The sequence below is a fragment of the Capsicum annuum genome, chromosome 1 (assembly GCF_002878395.1).
Source record: "Capsicum annuum cultivar UCD-10X-F1 chromosome 1, UCD10Xv1.1, whole genome shotgun sequence".
NCBI classification, from domain to species: Eukaryota; Viridiplantae; Streptophyta; class Magnoliopsida; order Solanales; family Solanaceae; genus Capsicum; species Capsicum annuum.
In genome coordinates, this window is record NC_061111.1 from 5,809,107 (window position 1) to 5,829,353 (window position 20,247).

The 20,247-nt window shown below is 32.7% G+C and overlaps 2 protein-coding genes across 2 annotated transcripts; both read left to right on the forward strand.

Annotated features, from left to right (window-relative positions):
• Positions 1-2,234: 2,234 nt before the first annotated feature.
• LOC107865808 (replication factor C subunit 2) lies at positions 2,235-7,916 on the forward strand. Its single transcript, XM_016712000.2, has 7 exons — positions 2,235-2,510; positions 5,867-5,973; positions 6,071-6,172; positions 6,405-6,600; positions 7,028-7,156; positions 7,250-7,444; positions 7,531-7,916. The coding sequence occupies exons 1-7, from the start codon at positions 2,352-2,354 to the stop codon at positions 7,639-7,641; spliced, it is 999 nt and encodes a 332-aa protein (XP_016567486.1). The 5' UTR covers positions 2,235-2,351; the 3' UTR covers positions 7,642-7,916.
• Positions 7,917-11,853: 3,937 nt separating this feature from the next.
• LOC107865798 (RHOMBOID-like protein 2) lies at positions 11,854-18,663 on the forward strand. The gene is made up of 5 exons (XM_016711989.2): positions 11,854-12,800; positions 16,644-16,807; positions 17,242-17,405; positions 17,547-17,797; positions 18,282-18,663. Exons 1-5 carry the CDS (start codon positions 12,493-12,495, stop codon positions 18,391-18,393), a joined length of 999 nt encoding a protein of 332 aa, XP_016567475.1. The 5' UTR covers positions 11,854-12,492; the 3' UTR covers positions 18,394-18,663.
• Positions 18,664-20,247: the final 1,584 nt, after the last annotated feature.

Below are 20,247 nucleotides of genomic sequence, written 5' to 3' on the forward strand. Positions count from 1 at the left end.
TTAAATTAAATAAAATCTACCATCCTTGTATTAAAAGAATTCTACAATTACACCTTTATAGGTGTAATGTCCATAATTAATTAAAACATAATTATTAAAAATTTATTATTTATTTCTTTTCTCCTTTTATGAAGTTTTCCTCATTAACCTAGATATCATTCTAAAAATTGAAGCAACGGTTGATTAATACTCATTAATGGCAGCAACTATTAATATAGCATTATGAAAGAAACACAAACGCTTCCTATGGCCTTGAAACTTGAAAGCCAATTAGCGCTCCTATTGGTTATTTATCTCTTACTATTATTCTCTCCGTTCAACAATATTTGTCCATCATTAACTTAAAATATATTCTAAAAAAAACAATATTGATTTTTACTATATCACTCAATGTGTTAAATTTAATGTTTTGAAAAATGTATTAGATAATGAGTGATATTTAATATTAAGGATAAAATAAGTACAAATGAATAAATTATCTATTAATTTTTTAAACTAGACAACATATTATTAAATATCTATTTTAATATAGTGGATAATTTAAGATGGACAGAGTTTAAAAAAGTACTATATATCTTTATTATATTTTTTTACGTTGAATGATCATTTTTTGAATTTTACATCCCAAAATTAATGTGCAAACAAATATGATCGTAAATAAGAATTAATAGAAATATCTTAATGATTATGTATTAGTATTGAAAGTAAAATTTCATATTATATACCAAGAAATAATCAATTTTTCTTATGTTACGTTATTTATCAAGAAAATTTAGCTTCTTCTATCTCTTTCATTTTTTATTAAAAACACTTTCAATTTATTAAGAGAACATTATTAGAATGTTGTTTTAGAAAAGAAAAATTATGATTTTGTGGGATTTTACATTAATTTATGATACTAATTAAAAGAAAAATGTCTTTTGACAATTAGTTTTTTAAAAATAAGAAAAAAATATAGTCACAGTATGTGAAGTAATCAATAAAGGCTTGCAATAATAAAGGAAAAGACAAGAAAAAGATTTGAAAATAAATTTAGCAAAAATGAATATTATTTTAAAATGATCCTTTCATTAGTTTTGTTCTATATAGAGGGTTGGCTATGAGCTTTCAAAGTGACTATTTTTCTTCTTTTTTACTATTTTTCTCTTTCTGCAACAACAACAACAAACTCAGTATATTTCTACGTAGTGGGGTCTAGTTAGGATAAAATATACGCAGTTCATACCACTACTCCGAGGGAGTAGAGAGACTATTTTCGATAGACTCCTGGCTCAAGACATTTTACTATTTCTTTCTTTATTTAACATTTAATAGAAAAGCTTGCCAAAAATAAATTATAAATAAGAATTAAATGCACAAGTATTATATATTATTAAAGAAATTAAATTTTTATTGCTAGCTCATTAGCCAATTTTATTTTTATTCAAAAGAGTTTTTTTAAAATTGCTTATTTTAAAAAATTGAGGTATTAAGTCAAAATTTTCAGAGAAAATAGGTGTTTATCAGAAGTAGCAGAAATATTTTTTCATAAGCCAAAAAAATAGTTTGTCTACATTTTTTTATTTTTTTTAAAATATGTTTGAGAAAATACACTTGAAAGTCATTTTAAAAGCTTTGTCAAATGCAAATTGCTAGCGAAAAAGTTTTTGTTTAAATTTATTGGTTATACACAAACTGGTTCTCATCAAAATTCTTTTTAAAAAAATACTTTTTAAAATAAATATTTTTAAAGAAAGGTCAAACATGCCATAAAATTCTTTTTCTATTATATATTATAAATTTAAAATATGATATAATCAAATAAATTTTAAGAGATAAAATATCATAATATTTCAATTAAAATAATCGTAGCCTGAGTAAAACTTTTATGACTGCGTGAAGCGCGGTCAAGTAGCCTAGTTTGATATATTTGCCAAGTAACGACAAATTCTATGACCAAATCACTTTTTGCCATTTTTTTTCCCAAACCGACTTCGAATATTTATGGCCAGATGGATCCATTAACAAATTTGAAAAATCAAAACTGTTTAAAATATACACTACAATAACATACATAGAGTATTCCCACAGAGTGGGATCTTGGAGGATAAAGTGTATGCTGTTTATACCAACTAACTTAATAAAATAAATATAAAAATAAACAACAAAACGGAAATTGAGGGCCTTTCTGTCATTAAAAAAAACATAAAAATAATGTTCAAAATAAACATTAGGGACTATTTTATATCTACATCAAACATGAGGTACCATTTTTGTCATTTTCCTTTTTTAACTATTTAGCCTATTTCCCTCCAAATTGAAGTTGCAGTACAAGGGTTTTAGAGATTTTTTTTTTTTCTCGGAATTGAGAAATGGCTTCTTCTTCTTCTTCATCATCAACTGGTCCAGAAATCCCTTGGGTTGAGAAGTTCCGACCGAACAAAGTATCCGACATCGTTGGCAACGAGGATGCTGTCGCTAGGCTACAAGTTATTGCTCGTGATGGAAATATGCCCAATCTTATTTTAGCCGTAAGCAATTTTTACCATTTTTGCTACTGATTTTCTTACATCTTTTTTGTTGCTTAATTTGTGAAAATAAGAAATTTTAGCTTATGGGGTTGAGGTGTTTTGCAGATTATAGCATTTTTAAGTAGTTCTCTTTTTTTTCCATTTTTTGTTGTCTAATTTGTGAAAAGTAAGAAATTTAGCCTATTGTGTTGAGGTATTTTACAGATTATAGCATGGTTAAGTAGTTCTGTTATAGAAAAAAGTCATTTTTTTGTTGCCTAATTTGTGGAAAATAAGAATTTTTAGCTTATGAGGTTGATGTGTTTTGCAGATTAAAGCATTGTTAAGTAGTTCTGTCAATAAAAATGGCATTTTAAAATTTTTTTTGTTGCCTAATTTGTGAAAGTAAGAAAGTTTAGCTTATGGGGTTGAGGTGTTTTGCAGATTATAGCAGTGTTAAGTAGTTCTGTTACAGAAAAAAGTTTTTTTTTCCCATTTTTTGGTTGCCTAATTTGTGAAAAATAAGAAAGTTTAGCTTATGGGGTTGAGGTGTTTTGCAGATTATAGCATTATTAAGTAGTTTTGTTACAGAAAAAAGACATTTTTTTGTTGCCTAATTTGTTAAAAATAAGAAACTTTAGCTTATGGGGTTGACGTGTTTGCAGATTATAGCATTGTTAAGTAGTTCTGTTACAGAAAAAAGACTAACTTTTTGCTGAATTTTGTGGATTATGAGAAATTTTACCTTGTGGGGCTGAGTATATAGCATTGTTAAGTATTCTTGTTACAAAAAAGGCTATCTTCTTTCTTAATTTATGAACAATAAGATATTTTAGCTTCCGGGGTTGAGGTGTTTTGCAGATTATAGCATTGTTAAGTATTTCTATTACAAAAGAGACTAACTTTATGTTCAATTTGCTGCTGAGTTCTTATTTTGCCCCATTTATGACAACAACAACAACAACAAACCCAGTGTATTCCCACCTGGTGGGGTCTGGGGGGTAGGATGTACGCAGTCCATACCTCTACCTCTGAAGAAGTAGAAAGGCTGTTTCCGATAGACCCCCGGCTCAAGACACGCGGTACCACACAAACACATAGTAAAGCACAGCACAAGGTTACAAGATTACATAACATAAATACGGCACCCATAAGTAATCTAAAACAAAGGAAAAACACACAGATCCATAATAAAACATGGGACACGGGCTCCTAACATGCATAAACCCCCACCAAGTAGTTCCCTACACTAGCGACTCAGGCTGGCCCTAGTCCTCTGCCCTGATTCGCGTCCTCCAGACCTTCCTATCTAGGGTCATGTCCTCGGTGAGCTGTAACTGCTCCATGTCTCGCCTAATCACCTCACCCCAGTACTTCTTCGGCCTACCCCTACCCCGCTTAAACCCATCCAACGCTAGCCTCTCACACCTACGGACCGGGGCATCCATGCCCCTCCTCTTCACGTGTCCGAACCATCTCAATCGGGCTTCCCGCATCTTGCACTCCACTGGTGTCACACCAACCTTCTCCCGGATGTTCTCATTCCGAACTCTATCCCCTCTAGTCAGCCCACACATCCAGCGCAACATCCGCATTTCTGCCACCCTCATCTTTTGGATGTGGGAGTTCTTCACTGGCCAACACTCCGCTCCATACAACATGGCCTCATGGGGTTGAGGTCTTTTGCAGATATAGCATTGTTAAGTATGTCTGTTACAATAAAAGACTATCTTTTTGCTCAATAATGGGTAATAACAAACTTTATTTTCTGGGTTTTGTGGTTTAGTATTGAGATTAGTACCGTGATAGACCCAGCTTGTAAGGTTTATTGATTTGGCCGGCCAGAAAAAGAAAATGATAAGAAGTGATAAGAACTTTCGTGCGGTGTTCCTCACAAGCTTTAACTATGTTAGATGCTATTACTATGTCTAGATCTAGATTTATGTGAAGTGACCAGGAAGAAACTCAAGCTTGAACTATGTTAGACGCTATTACTAGGTCTAAATTTATATGAAGTGAACAGGAAAAAACTAACTTTTTGTTCCATGTATGGTTAAGGAAGAAACTATTGTGAGGTTTGTGGTTTACTGCAGAGAGTAGGAAAGTAATGAATCTCTTTTATAATGGGTTCTAGATTTGGATTGTCAAAAAAAGTAAAAGAGAAACACATCGCTAAAAAATGCTTTGCAGGGTTATTCACAAGCTTGAAATGTGTCAGAAGCTATTAATATATCAAGATTATGTAATGTGAAGAGAAGTTTTAACTTAGCTTCATTGGATGTTATAAAACTTTATTTTATGGGTTTGAGGGCTAATAATTTATGAATATGTCCTCCATAATCAAAGTCTAATCATGAAATGGTTATGGTCTTATGGGGATATTCAAAAGAAGAACAAAGGCTTTGGAAAAAGTTTTAAGGCACTGTCAGGGAGGAAGCAAGGGGCCTGGTGGGGGATGAGTTTTCTCTAGAAGCTCATGCTATCGAAAATTGTCCGGGAAAGATGAGTGTTTCAGAAATGGCCATGGAATCTCCTGCGGGGCTCAAAAGCTCGATACAACATGTCATACTTTTGCTAGATTGTAGTTCTGCTACTACAATATCAGCTTTATTCTCTTATGGTCAATAAGTCCTGAATATGAACCATTCGTGATTCCTTTTCTTGTGTAAATCTCAGTGTTTGCTTAATAGCTGAACTTTTACAGTTGCATTGACATGTATATTTGCAAAGAAGTATGCACTTTATGTGTGAGTTTATGCCAGATATTGGATGTGGATTCTATTACCTCTTGTGCATGCTCTATTTCGTGGGACAATCTTACAATAGACTTCCAGTTTCAAATACAATACAATAGACTTTCAGTTTCAAATACAATCTTGTTATTGATGAATCATGAATTGGATCCTTGAGTAATATTGATTGGTTAGTCTCAGTGTGTTGATTGTTAGAATGTGTAAGAACAAAGTAGTTATTGCTAGTTTTCCTATGCAAATCTAATTTAGGACTTTCAGCCACCAAATGTTTGTCCATTTGGTGTTACATTGAATTGGCAAAAACAGTTTGCTCATGGCAGCAGTGGAGCTTAATTCAAGATTTGGTGTCGCATTGAATTGGCAAAAGCAGTTTGCTCATAGCAGAAGTGGAGCTTAATTCAAAAGTTGGTTCGTGAAGTAAATTAGGATAAACATAAAAGTGGACAAGACTTTACAGGATGTCTTTTGCTGGAAATTTCTTCAAAATCATGTCAAACAAATGTTACTTTTCATGTATATATCCAGTCCAATCCGTGAAAGAAGAAAAATTACGTCCCTAAAAGATTTTGCGTATAATTTCTTCATGCTGGATTTATTTTCAAGTCCATATAAAACTTTCTGCAGGGTCCTCCGGGTACTGGCAAAACCACTAGTATATTGGCTCTTGCTCATGAGCTTTTGGGACCAAACTATAAGGAGGCTGTCTTGGAGCTAAATGCGTCAGATGATAGGTATGTTAAGCACTTGATTAGATTTTAAAACTCGTTTTGTCACATGGTTATTTCTCACTTCTATAAAATGCTTAGAATCGTCAATGTTCTTGTGCAGAGGCATAGATGTTGTCAGAAACAAAATCAAGATGTTTGCTCAGAAGAAAGTTACTCTTCCCCCCGGGCGCCACAAAATAATTATTTTGGACGAGGCTGACAGGTTAGAAATGTTGTACTGTAAACTTTAGACATCATTTTTGTGCCCAGGGGTTGAAGTTATATAAACTCTTCACTGTTCTCTCTCTTTTGCACCATCTATCTCAATTTGATCGATTCTCAGTGGTAGTAGACAATTTGTCTCTGGTGTTGACCTGCATTTTCTACTGTGAGCTCAATCATTTTACTTTTCATCTTTGGGTATGGTAATTTTGATGTGTTGAGTGAATTTTTAGCATGACATCTGGAGCTCAGCAAGCACTGAGGAGGACAATGGAAATATATTCGAACTCCACTCGCTTTGCCCTTGCCTGTAACACTTCTTCTAAGATTATCGAGCCTATTCAAAGCAGATGTGCCCTGGTCCGGTTTGCTAGATTATCCGACCAAGAGATCCTTGGACGCCTTATGGCTGTAGTTGCGGCAGAAAAGGTACTAGCAAAAATCTTAATCCTCGACACCCATGCTGTTTCTTATTTTTGTCTAGCGTTCCTTGTGCTGCTTCTAAGTGGTTTCTTTTGATTCTTGTGTTTATTCAACAACTTTGTTTGCACAATGGGTGAGGCAATCTGTTGCAGCACAATGAACATCCCAGTTCTTGTGCAAAATTTCATGTCTCTGTTTGCTAATTAGTTTGGTTGAGGAGTGTCCTGGTATTTATGTTCCGTCTTAAAAAAATGTCTAACCAAGATTATGAGCTCAACTTTTCTATATCCCTTCAGCCTCACAAGGCGTTGGGAAAGTTTCATCCAATCACTTTAATATGCGATCATCTGTGCTTTTACCAAATTGTTTGCGGAAACATATTGGTGGGAGGGAGGGAAGAGATTATGATCTATGGAGATGCTACCTCTTGCAGGTTGCATATGTACCCGAAGGTCTTGAAGCTATTATATTTACCGCTGATGGAGATATGAGACAGGGCTTAAATAACTTACAAGCAACACACAGTGGATTTGGTTTTGTCAACCAAGAAAATGTTTTCAAGGTTATAAGTCTCACGTATCTCTGTCGTTAATATACTAATTCATCTTTTGACAGATTCCCGCTGATGATTCCGTTCTCTCTTGCTGAATGCTAGGTTTGTGACCAACCTCATCCGCTGCATGTGAAGAATATGGTGCGGAATGTACTTGAAGGGAAATTTGATGATGCATGTGCCGGTTTAAAGGCACTGTATGACCTGGGCTATTCCCCCACTGACATTATCACGACCCTTTTCCGAATTATAAAGAACTATGATATGGCAGAATATGTAAAGCTGGAGTTCTTGAAGGTTTGCCTATTCTAGTTGTAAAAACTTTCCTCTTTATAAGCAATCTTTTGTTTAGCACAATTTATTCTTTTCTGCCGTGATGACAGGAAACTGGTTTTGCCCACATGAGGATCTGCGATGGGGTCGGTTCATATCTCCAGATGTGTGGTCTGCTGGCTAAACTATCATTGGTTCGAGAGACAGCTAAGGCTGCGTGATGAGACAGGCATTGCAGTTCATGGTCTAACTGCGATGAGTCCTCAATGGTCTTCCATTTTTTATCGCGTACTCCTAGCTTTTCTTGCAAATAGCTGCGTCATTTTGTACCAAGTGTTAGCCTGTTGAACTGCAATGTGGAAAATGATTGCTGAACCATTATGCATTTCAATTCTACAAATGTTTAAAGGCAGCCTTTTATCTCGAGGAATGAACATGTTGGAGAAGAACCATATTTTAAAAAATAAATTGTGTGCAGTAGTTTCAACATCCTCAATGAGATTCGCTCGCAGGGCTTTAGTATAGTGGTAAGAGGCGACATGTGATGTGTGAGTTAGACGCATATCACATTTTCAAAGTCTTGTCATGAAGATATTTAAATCGAGAAGATTAAAAGGTAGGTAGTAGGTACATTAATTATTTTTGTATCATGTATTATATCAATTGCCTTTGTTGCGGTGCTTCGTGTCTAGTACGTGTGCTCCCCGTGGTAGTACCAATCATGACAATAATTCCTTTTACAATGCTTTTCATAATATATTCATAAACTTATAATGATTAATTAATAGTCAAATGGTTTTACATTTGTCGTACATCGTGTTACACATTTCTCTCATTGACTAAGCTATTTTTGGCTTATAAGAAAAATAAGTGTGTGTTTGGAATGACTTATAGCTTTTGATTTATAAGTTTGAAATCATAAGTTAGGAGTTAGGATTTTTAACTTTTAGCTTTGGTATCTTAAAAATATTTTTAAATTTTTTATCAGAATATATAAAAGAATTTAAAAGATATTTTTTAGATTAAAAAAATTTAAAATAAACTAATCCAAACATGTTCTAAATATCAAATTATGTTATCTCCTTGACTTCACTTGCTTTCTGTTTAAATAATTGAAATTTGTTGCTAACAAAATTCATGATGTTACCATTCTTGATTACCTAATTCTCACCCTTTTAATTTCTGATTCTTGGATACAACTACTTTGTTTTTTAAAAAATAAAATAAAAAATAACAGGTAGTAGGTGATTGATGTGAAGTTAGACAGTTATTATATTTGGTCTTTGAAAGTTTCATGTTAGTAAATATAAAATTGTTAGCATATCAATTTGTAACATTTTATTTGTAAAGACTAGATTGAGAAGACAAAACTGAAAACAACAGCAAATAAATGCATATATTAAACTACCAAATTGCATGTATAGAGAAAATTAATATGCCATTTTACTTTCTCTTATTTGATTTTTTCTTCCAATTGTATTGAAAGCTAGTAGTTCAACAAGTAATCAACCATAGCTACCCTTTTTCCATTTTTGGAAATTTATAGTTTAATACGAAAAAGATAATGCTGATCTCAATTCTCAATTAAATTTGCTTCAGTCTAAAGAATTCTGCATACATACAAATACAACGTGTATACAGATTCAAAAATCATATTTATTTATTTTCTTAGAGAATATTTTAATTTATTAAAACATTTTTTCTATCCTATCATAGTTTCTTTTTTTCTCTTAACCAGACTTTTCTTTAATGGTTGGAGAAAATATTCTTTTAAAAGAATCTTTATCAACACTTAACAAGAATTTCAAAGAGATTTTTTTTTTTCCAAGTAGCCATCAAAGTACAAAAAAAGGAAAAATGATAACGAATTACTATTCATTCTCATTATAACGTGTTAGTTTAGTATCTCTCATTACTTACTTTATTCTAAAAGTAAATTTCACTTTCTCAGAATGCAAAAAAAAAAAAAAAAAAAAAAAACCACTATATAACAACTATAGAAATTAATTACATATCTAGGCATCTAGTGAAGTTACGTAATCATTTAAGTCATCATATATATTAAAGGAGAAAATGTTTGAACTGAAAATATGGAGAATCATTGTTCATTCTTATTATAATTAGAAGTTAGAACTTAGAATTAAATATGTTCAAATTCAGAAAGAAAATAATAATAATATGTAATGACATGACATATGTGGTGAAGAAAACAAAGTATCAACTATATTAGGTAGAACTTAGCCATCAAAAAGCCTTACCAATCTTCAAAATTCAAATTGTTGGAATATGAATACTTATTTAGTTATTATCTTTGTCTTCACATTTTTCCTAACTTTAAAACATGTGGTTGTGTTTACATATATAAAGTGATACTATGTCATGATGAGAAAGGGATTTCCACTAATTGCACAATACAATTTTTTTTTTGTGACAATGTGAAAATTGAGAGATTAATTCATAAGTTTGACAATTATATGAATTGTGTTTTTAGTGAAATGTCATGAGAAAGGGATTTCCACTAATTGCATAATACAATTTTTTTTAAAAGAAGAGCGATAATCGGGTCTGAAGTCCTACTCTAAAAATGTGAAAATTGATAGATTAATTCATAAGTTTGACAATTATATGAATTGTGTTTTTAGTTTTGATTTCTCATTCGGTGTCCAGTACATGTATTGAGATTCGATTAAATTCGAATTTATGCATAGTGAAATTTATTTTTTGGGGCGTCGTTTAGCTAAATTCAAATTCACGTATTGTTGAGCCCATTCTAGGGGTTGAGTGTTCGACTAAAATATGATTTGCGCATTGCATAGCCCATTTCTCAAGACGACATTTTCAACAAGATTTTTTTAGTCATGGGTGCTCGAACCCGAGTTCTTTGGTTAGTGATGAAGGAATCTCAATCATCACACCACAACTCATATTGGTACTTCATATATAAAATTGTTATTTACATGAAAGTGCTAATAAAAGTATAATACAGACCCTTATGATCCCGACAATTCTATGAACCCTGTACATAGCTGACCTATTTTGACTTGACACGGGGTTTAAGAAAGTAAATAAGACTTTTGAATCTTATAATCTTGAGGTTTTAAACTTGACATGTGAAATGTTGATATAAAAAAGAAGAAAAAGAGATATTCCTTTTAAAATGGACAAAAAAAAAAAAAAATCAAACAAATTGAAACAGAAGGAGTATATAATATAGCTAAGGGTTTTATAGAAAATATATCCTATATCTTCTCGCTCGTGCCTCTTTCAGCTCCGCCGCTGTGTTCTCTCCCCTTCTCATTTTCGTTCCTCTGAAATTGAGCAAATTCAACAAACACAACCATAATCTGACATGCATAGATGGACATCAGATCTCCTGTATTACCAACTAGTTACGTTTTAGATTCAGAGAAAACAAAAAAATAGAATGTACCAAAAAAATGTTTAGCTTTTTCTCGTAGCTATAACCTTTTTTCTATTTGAAAAAAAATTGTATCCGATAAGTACACATGACAGAGACAAATTGATTTTGCCATTCAACATCTTATTCCTCCAATCCTTTCTTTTACCTAATCAAGCAACTGAAATCGGAGGTGTAAGAGGTTGAATAACAAAATTAATTTATCTGTCATGTACATTTATCAGTTATGAATTCTTTTCAGTTAGAAAAAACATTATAGTTATGAGAAGAAATTAAAATTTTCTTTACTGCATTTTATTTCTTTTCTCTGTAGGTTCAAGACGGTGGCTATTGATAGTACAAGTGATCTGATGTGTATCTATGCACATTAGACTATGGTCATGTTTTTGAATATAATATCTATCAATGTTTGCTTAGAAGGTAAAATTTTCTTATTATTTCTTTAAAGGATTATTCTAAAAGGAACTCGTTTCGTTCAATAAAGTGTGAGAACATTTCTATTTCCACGCGCAGAATCAGATCGACTAATCTATTATTGTTATTATAAGAGTTTTTAAACTCGAAAAGATAAAAAATAAGACAAATTTTTTCCCAATGAACCACTTGGACATAAAAAAAATTTCTCAATTTTTTTCATAATTTTTTTCAAAATATTATTCGATTATTAATTTTTCAATTAATTTTTCTTAGATGCATTTTTCAAACTTGAATAATTATTTTTTCTAAATAAGATTCATGTTTAAGCACAATTTTAACTTTTTTTTAATAATAAATCTCCAAATTACAATCAAATTTTATGAACAAATGACTTCTTAAAATGCACCTGCCTTTTTTTTTTTCTGGTTGTTGTAAAGGAAAAAGGTGAAAAGGAGAAATTTATCAAATCATTAAACTTTTTGGGGTATATATCCATATCCAATAATAATAATAATAATTAATAATCCACGTAAGTCTATCCTTGTTCTACCAAACTTAAAATAACACAACGAACCAAACAAATCCTTATATAAAAAAAAGTGCTCAGCGCGTCTTCCTGTCTGAAAGATACTTCCCAGCTGTCCAAAACTCCTAAAAATCCTATCTTTTTTCAATTTTTTCATTTTATAATTATAGTATTCGAGTCAATTTTTCACGTAATTCGACTCTTTTTTTTTTTTCAGCTTTGCTTTTTATAATTACATCGTGATATTTGAATCAGCTTTTAAGTAGCTCGATTGTCTTTTTTCAGTTTATATAATTGTAGTGTCTTGAACAAACTTTCACATTCCCTTTTTTATCATAAGTGTGGTAATCGGATCAACTTTTCCTTTAACTCCAATTTTTTATTTTTTATAATTATAATGTTCGAGCCAGTTTTGATGCAACTTTACTCCTTTTTTTCAGTTTTTATTCTTCCCCAATTCTTGAAAATTCAGTTCTTAAGCCTTCTTCATCTCTACTTCCAAGCTACTTCTCTCCTCCCCCCAACCCCCTCCCACCCACCCCTCACCCACAAATATAAATACACTTCCAAGATTCAATTTTTTATTTTTAGAAGAAATCAAGAACCCCCATTCACACACACACACACACACCCACAGAGAGAGAGAGAGAGAGAATTGTAATTACAGTTCCAAGATTCAATTTCCTTTTTTTGTTGTAGGAGAAATCAAGAATGATGAATAACAGAGATCTAGAGAGGGGAAATGGAACAAAATCAAGAAATGGGACTTACCCACCAGCACCACCACCTACATCAGCTTACTATATGGAGAAGTCTGAAACTCAGTGGACTTCTTGGCTTGTTCCTATGATTGTTGTAGCTAATGTAGCTGTGTTCATTGTTATCATGTTTGTTAACAATTGTCCAAGTCATATCAATGAGTTTGGTAGAGGTAGACGCCAGTGTGTTGCTAGGTTTCTTGGAAGGCTTTCTTTTGAACCCCTTCAAGATAATCCACTTTTTGGACCCTCTTCTTCCACGTAAGTGTTTTTCTTTAAAACCTTTTTATTGAGCTGATTTTTGTAATGATTGTTGTCTTTTTGTGGATTTTGATGTTTGTGCTTTTTGTATTGAAGGTGTTTGTTGGTCTGTTTGATTTAATTGTGGAATCTTGTAGTATACAATTTTAACTCAATTGTGGAATCTTGTACTATTATACAATTTTAACTCAATTGTGGAGTCTTGTAGTCTACAATTTTAACTCAATTGTTGAATCTTGTATTATAGAATTTTAACTTGATTGTGGAATCTTGTAGTATACAATTTTAACTTATGGAGGATGAAGGTTCTTGTTTATTTGATGTAGGTCTAGTGTGGTAATAATTGTGTTATCTAGCATGCAATTTCAACTTATGGAGAATGAAGGTTGTTTTTTTTTAATGTAGGTCTAGTGTGGTAGTAATTGTGTTATCTAGTATACAATTTTAACTTATGGAGGATGAATGTTCTTGCTTTTTTGATGTAGGTGTAACTAGGTAATACTTATGTTATCTAGTAGTATACAATTTTGATTTGTGGAGGATGAAGGTTCTTGCCTACTTGATGTTGTTCTAGTGTTATAATATGGACTCTTGATTTCTGCATTTTTGTAAGATAATAATCTCAAGAAAAGGAAACGATTGAACTTTTCTCTTGCTTTTAAGTTACAACAACAACATACCCAGTGCTTTTGTATTGAATGTGTTTATTGGTATGCCTGATTTAATTGTGGAATCTTGTTGTATACAATTTTAACTCAATTGTTGAATCTTGCATTATATAATTTTAACTTTATTGTGGAATCTTGTGGTATACAATTTTAACTTATGGAGGATGAAGGTTCTTGCTTTCTTGATGTAGGTCTAGTGTTATCTCGTATGTAATTTTAACTTATGGAGGATGAAGGCTCTTGCTTTTTTGATGTTGATCTAATGTGGTAATAATTTTGTTATATTGTAGCATACAATTTTGACTTATGGAGGATGAATGTTCTTGCTTTTTTGATGTAGGAGTAGTTTGGTAATACTTGTGTTATCTTGTAGTATACAATTTTGACTTGTCGTGGATGAAGGTTCTTGCTTACTTGATGTAGTTCTAGTGTTATAACATGGACTCTTGATTTCTGCATTTGGGTAAGATAATAATCTCAAGAAAAGGAAAAGATTGAGCTTTTTTCTTGCTGTTAAGTTACAACAACAGCATACCCGGTGCTTTTGTATTGAATGTGTTTATTGGTATGCCTGATTTAATTGTAGAATCTTGTAGCATACAATTTTAACTTCATTGTGGAATCTTGTAGTATACAATTTTAACTTCATTGTGGAATCTTGTGCTATACAGTTTTAAATTATGGAGGATGAAGGTTCTTGCCTTTTTGATATAGGTCTTGTGTGGTAATAATTGTGTTATCTCGTATGTAATTTTAACTTATGGAGGATGAAGGCTCTTCTTTTTTGATGTAGGTCTAGTGTGGTAATAATTTTGTTATCTTGTAGTATACAATTTTGACTTATGGAGGATGATGGTTGTTGCTTTTTTTATGTAGGTCTAGAGTAGTAGTACTTGTGCTATCTTGTAGGTAATTTTAACTTATGGTGGATGACTGTTGATGAGGGTTCTTGTTTTTCAGGTGTAGTGTGGAAATAATTGTGTTATCTTGTACAATTTAACTTATTAAGGATGAAGGTTCTTTCTTGTTTGATGTAGGTCTAGTGTGGTAATAGTTGTGTTATCTTGCATACAGTTTTAACCTATGGAGGTTGAAGGATCTTGTTTATTTGAGTAGGTCTAGTCTGGTAAATGTGTTATCTATCTAGTATACAATTTTAGCTTATGGAGGTTGAAGGTTCTTTTTTACTTGATGTGGGTTCAGTGTCGTAATAATTGTGTTATATAGTATGCATTTTAGCTCATGGATGATGAAGGTTCTTGCTTATTTAATGTAGGTCTAGTGTGGTCACAATTGTGTTATCTTATAGTATATAGTTTTATCTTTTGGAGGATAAAGGTTCTTGTTTAATTGATGTAGGTCTAGTGTGGTTTAATGGATTCTTGATTTCTGTGGTTTTATAAGTCAGTTAATCCTCTCAAGAAAAGGAGAAAGATTGAATTTTTCTCTTTCTTTTAAGTTACGGAAACAACATACCCGGTGTAATCCGACAATGGGGTCTGGGGAGGGTAAGATGTATGCAGACCTTACCACTACCTTTGTGAGGTGGATAGGCTGTTCCGATAAAAGGATATACCTTTGTGGGCTAGAGCGGCTTTTAAGTTGATTGATCATAAAAGGAAATATTTTTGGTTTTTAGTAAAACGCTAACTATCTTAGATTAATTTGTGCCTGATTCGTGATTCAATTACTTTGTTAGCAGAGGAAGATATCAGGATTTGTAATTATATCATAACCCATTTGATTTACAGGGTGTGAAATCTGTTACATGAACTTATGTAAAGTGACAAACCATAACTCCTACAGTAATTCGCCCATCAGATGAGAGTTTCTGATATTTCTCTTGGCCCCTTCATTCATCTGATATTATTATAAGGTTTTAAAATTGGGGGTCATAGGACGCCAAGCATGGTTTGAAGAGTGCATTTGCCAGCTGAATTGCTTCTCGATTCTGCTAATGTTTTAAACTCTTGCCTCAAGCATGCTTTTTGACATCTAAATTTGCTTCCTAGCTGCTAATTAAGTTTATTTGAAGCCTTTCAGTATTAATCTAGGATTACTTGCAACGATGTTGTTGCTTGATCAACAATAATTTGATTGCCTTTTAACCTCTTAATGCTACTGCTTGTTCAATCATGTCAAGATGCATATTTTGGCGGTAAGTTTTTGAAAAGTTTGCTTCGATTAATGTGGATTTCTTTTGACATAGTGAATCCACATTATATGGGAAAAGCCAGGCAAGATATGCCGAAGGTATTAGGTAACAGATGTAGTCAAAAGCTCAATTTGAAATGATGGCAATAAACGCTATAGTATCACAAGAACGGGCTGTAAGCTGTATATTGCTGTAACATCTTCAACAAAAGTGAGGCATCCATATATATGACAAAAGAAAAAAACTATTTTGAATAACACATAGGTTTAGGTTTGTCTGATATGCGCACTTGTAATTTGTCATGTCAGGGTAAACAGGTTTTTATATGGATTTCAAATCACCACATTGAAATGGGATTTGCATTTGGGTAATGGGTACTTCTTCCGAAACATCAAACAATTGAAATAGTACAAAATTTGCTTGCTTCTAAATTACGAAACACTTCTCTCTTTCCCTACACCTCTAAACCAAACCTTTTTCCATTGCGAGAGAGGAATTGCATTTGGAGATGGAACTGTCAGTAAGATGGAGGAATATCTATTAGTCCCACTCAGCAAAATTTTTCAAAGTTAGGTATATTTAGGGAAGTACTTCTGGAAGAAAATTAGCAATAACCTGTAATGGAGAATGCACTACGCCCACCTTAAGAGTGTTTGTGTTCATTGAGGGAATTGGATAGCTCTTTTCTTTTCTGGGTATTTTGGAGATAAGTAGATCCTTGGGATAGCGGTGGTGATGCAATATTTATTCCTTACATTCGTTCCATTGGGTATCAAGTCTTTTGGAGTTCAATGGGTGAGTGAGCTGTTGTAAACATACTTACTGCTATGCCACACTTTGATGTCACTCATATGGGAAAGATAAAATAAAATGAAACAGAAACCGATAGAAGAAATGGTAGACAGATAAATAAACTACTATACATTGATTCTTCCCTTTTCCTTGATAAGATAACGGATTTCATAGAAGGCATCACGAAGATGCATAAATATATATTGATTCTTCCCTGTACTTGTGCAGTCTGCAAAAATTGGGAGCTCTGCAATGGGAGAAAGTAGTGCACGGGCATCAGGGCTGGAGGCTTTTCACGTGTATCTGGTTACATGCTGGTGTTGTTCATCTGCTTGCCAACATGTTGAGTTTGGTTTTCATTGGGATTCGCCTTGAGCAGCAGTTCGGATTTGGTACAGTTCTCAGCTTCTCATTGTGATTTAGTTTACCACAATCTTCAATTAGAGGACCGGAAAAATTGGTTATACTCCAGCAGTGTAATCTATCACAAAGTCATATTTTGTTTCTGTTTGTGCATTGACCTTCCCTCCGGTGCCCTTAATCTTTATTCATGTTCTTTTGGATAACTACTATGCACAGATGCTTTTTTGATGCCTAAGCAAACCATTCTACTTTCCTTTAGATTGTGCTCTGTGTCTAGCGTCTACGCTTCAGTTATCGTTGCAGGTCATGTGCTGATATTGAAGTACTAGTAGTTATTCGCAATCTATTTAACATCAATAATTTCATTCATTTCTTTCTGAAATCAAACCCCGCCTTCTAATTTCATCACCTTGAGCTGACGAGTGTCCTAATTCATTTTTTTCTTCTCTAACGTTACATGCAGTTCGTGTAGGGATTATCTACCTTTTGTCAGGAATTGGTGGGAGTGTTCTTTCTTGCCTTTTCATTCAGGGAAGCATCTCCGTTGGAGCTTCTGGTGCTCTATTTGGACTTCTTGGAGCAATGTTATCGGAGCTGCTTACTAACTGGAGTATATATACCAATAAGGTATAAACTCTGCTGTTCGACTGTTATTTTTTATTTTTATTTTTTATGAACGTTCATTCCCTTGTTGAGGAGGTTAGTCGTTTCATTTACTAACAAGTTGTAAGTACTTAATTCCGGTACTAATTATCCTCATTCGTACAGGCTGCAGCTCTTTTCACTCTTATTATCATCATCGCGATTAACTTAGCTGTTGGTCTTCTTCCTCGCGTTGATAACTACGCCCACATTGGAGGTTTCATGAGCGGTTTTCTTCTTGGCTTTGTCCTGCTACTACGTCCTCAATTTGGTTGGCTCGAAAGGCGACATCTTCCGGCTGAAGGCCGCCTCAAGTCCAAGTACAAAGCTTACCAATACGTTCTCCTGCTGATTGCAGCAATTTTGTTGATTGTTGGGTAATCTCTTTCACTGCTACACCCAATCCTTGATTCATCTTAAAGTAGTGTCTGTACTATAGGCTAGCCGTCTTCCTATTAATTCTTTCACTCGTATAAAATCGTCAGAGAAAGGTTGGTAAATTATCAAATGTTGAGCACACTACGGTGTGCATACAGAGGCGGATTTAGAGTTCTCCACTACTCCTTTGCAGCTATGGGTGTTGACTCGATATATATAAATGCATAAATATGAACTAGTTGGGATCTTGCATACGACTTGGAAGGATTTAAGTTATATACACGGACAGTTCAGTTTAAAGAGTGTGTGTTTAACCGATTATAGCTCGCTTATTCCATGTTGCCATTCAAGACGTACATTGTAGAGTGTTACTTCTTGTAATCCAAATGTATCTTTTGTACATCGTCAATGCATAAACTATTTATACGTGTATATTCCGAGCCAATAATTTTTTTTTTTTTTCTTCGTCTAAAAATTCGACAGATTCACAGTGGGATTGGTGATGCTATTCAGAGGAGTGAAGGCAAATGAGCATTGCCATTGGTGTCGTTATTTAAGCTGTTTGCGTACATCAAGATGGAGCTGTGATAATTAACTGTGGAGATTTCTGATTTTATTAACTCTTGTCTTTGATATTTACATAGACGAAAACTCCTACATATTGTTCATATGTTGTTATTACTTTGACGTTTATACTTTTACGTGTATAGTGTAGTGTGTGACTCTTGTTTTTTGATGTATGGTGGATATATGTTTGTATTGTAAATCGCTATACTATATTTGCAGTGGATCTTATATTCTTTATGTAAGAAAGATAGCAAAGAGTATATATATATATATCTGACCTTACTAATCTTTGTGCAAATGACGAGCTTCAATGGTTGCAATTTATGTGGGTAAAATTTTGTATTCTCAACCATTTGTTACTATTTATTTCTTAGTTGTTATGTCTTCTTCACTGTCATTTTCCTTTTTATACTTGTACTTGAGGTGAAGCTTTCTTCGGAAATAATTTTTCTATCTCCACAAAAATAGAATAGGGGTAAAATTTATTTTCTCTACCATTCCAAAATTCTAATGATAATTTTATTGGATTTAATACATTTATATATGTATTTTTGTGTATATAAAAATTGTAGTTTTTGTCCACCCTCAACATTTGTGGAAAGTCTATGTCTTCGTTTGGAGACAGCAAATTTTGAAAGTTTTCACAAAAATCTTTCCTAAAATCTGTGTCATTTTCAAGTATGTGTGATGCAAATCTACCTTTAAAATTGATAAGAATCGAATCGAATTCTCATCCACTTGATCTTTAAAGATAAAAGCATCGCACATATTGCAACATATAAGAGGGGGGCTCGAACTTTTCAAAAATATACATATAAGAGGGGCTCGAACTTTTCAAAAATATTAACAGATGAGTGTCCAGATTCTCCAAAAAAAAAAAAAAAAAACTATTACATCAAAAATCTTAACAGATGAGTGTGTCAAATTTATTATATACAATCTTAAACTATACATTAATTGGTCGTGTACCCACACATAAATTTTACATATGCCAGTTATTTTTAATTTAACCAAAGGATGGACAACTTAGTTCTTCTAAGAAAGAAAAATAAGGAAATTATCACTTCTTCAACATATATAGGAAAAACAGAAACACTCTACAATGCCAGAAAAATCACACCACTAAAGGTGTGATTAATTTTTTTAATTAATAAGATCCAAGTTTAAAACAACTAGATCTTTTATTACTAAAAGATTATTAGAAAGCATAAAGGCCACTCTGCTCCTCCTGTTGAACAACTTCCAACTATTATACACCATCATACACATATTATACATTTGCCGATTATTTTTAATTGAATTAATGAATTAATGAATGGATATTTACGTTGTGATAAAATAATAAGTACTCCCCCTTTCTGTTGGGCTCGATTTTCGAAATCGAGAGCGTCCAGAAGCAAATCATGAAACAATAAATCAAACGATAAAGAAACAATACTAAAAAAATATAAAATTATTAATATTTTGACCAATTAACAATACTAAAAAAATAAAAAATTATTAATATTTTGACCAATTAACCTAACTCTTAAAGGACTACACCCCTCACTAAAACTCTTAAACGAGTACATTGTGACATTGATATGAGAAACAATACTAAGAAAAATATAAAATTATTAATATTTTGACCAATTAACCTAACTCTTAAAGGACTACACCCCTCACTAAAACTCTTAAACGAGTACATTGTGACATTGATATGGGAAACAATACTAAGAAAAATATAAAATTATTAATATTTTGACCAATTAACCTAACTCTTAAAGGACTACACCCCTCACTAAAACTCTTAAACGAGTACATTAAACGAGTACATTGTGACATTGATATGGGAAACAATACTAAGAAAAGTATAAAATTATTAATATTTTGACCAATTAAC

Coding starts and splice junctions, on each gene's coding strand:
- LOC107865798 (XM_016711989.2), top strand. CDS start 12,493: ATGATGAATAACAGAGATCTAGAGAGGGGAAATGGAACAAAATCAAGA. Junction 12,801..16,643: donor TTTGGACCCTCTTCTTCCAC/GTAAGTGTTTTT, acceptor GTACTTGTGCAG/TCTGCAAAAATTGGGAGCTC. Junction 16,808..17,241: donor TGAGCAGCAGTTCGGATTTG/GTACAGTTCTCA, acceptor CGTTACATGCAG/TTCGTGTAGGGATTATCTAC.
- LOC107865808 (XM_016712000.2), top strand. CDS start 2,352: ATGGCTTCTTCTTCTTCTTCATCATCAACTGGTCCAGAAATCCCTTGG. Junction 2,511..5,866: donor TGCCCAATCTTATTTTAGCC/GTAAGCAATTTT, acceptor AACTTTCTGCAG/GGTCCTCCGGGTACTGGCAA. Junction 5,974..6,070: donor CTAAATGCGTCAGATGATAG/GTATGTTAAGCA, acceptor GTTCTTGTGCAG/AGGCATAGATGTTGTCAGAA.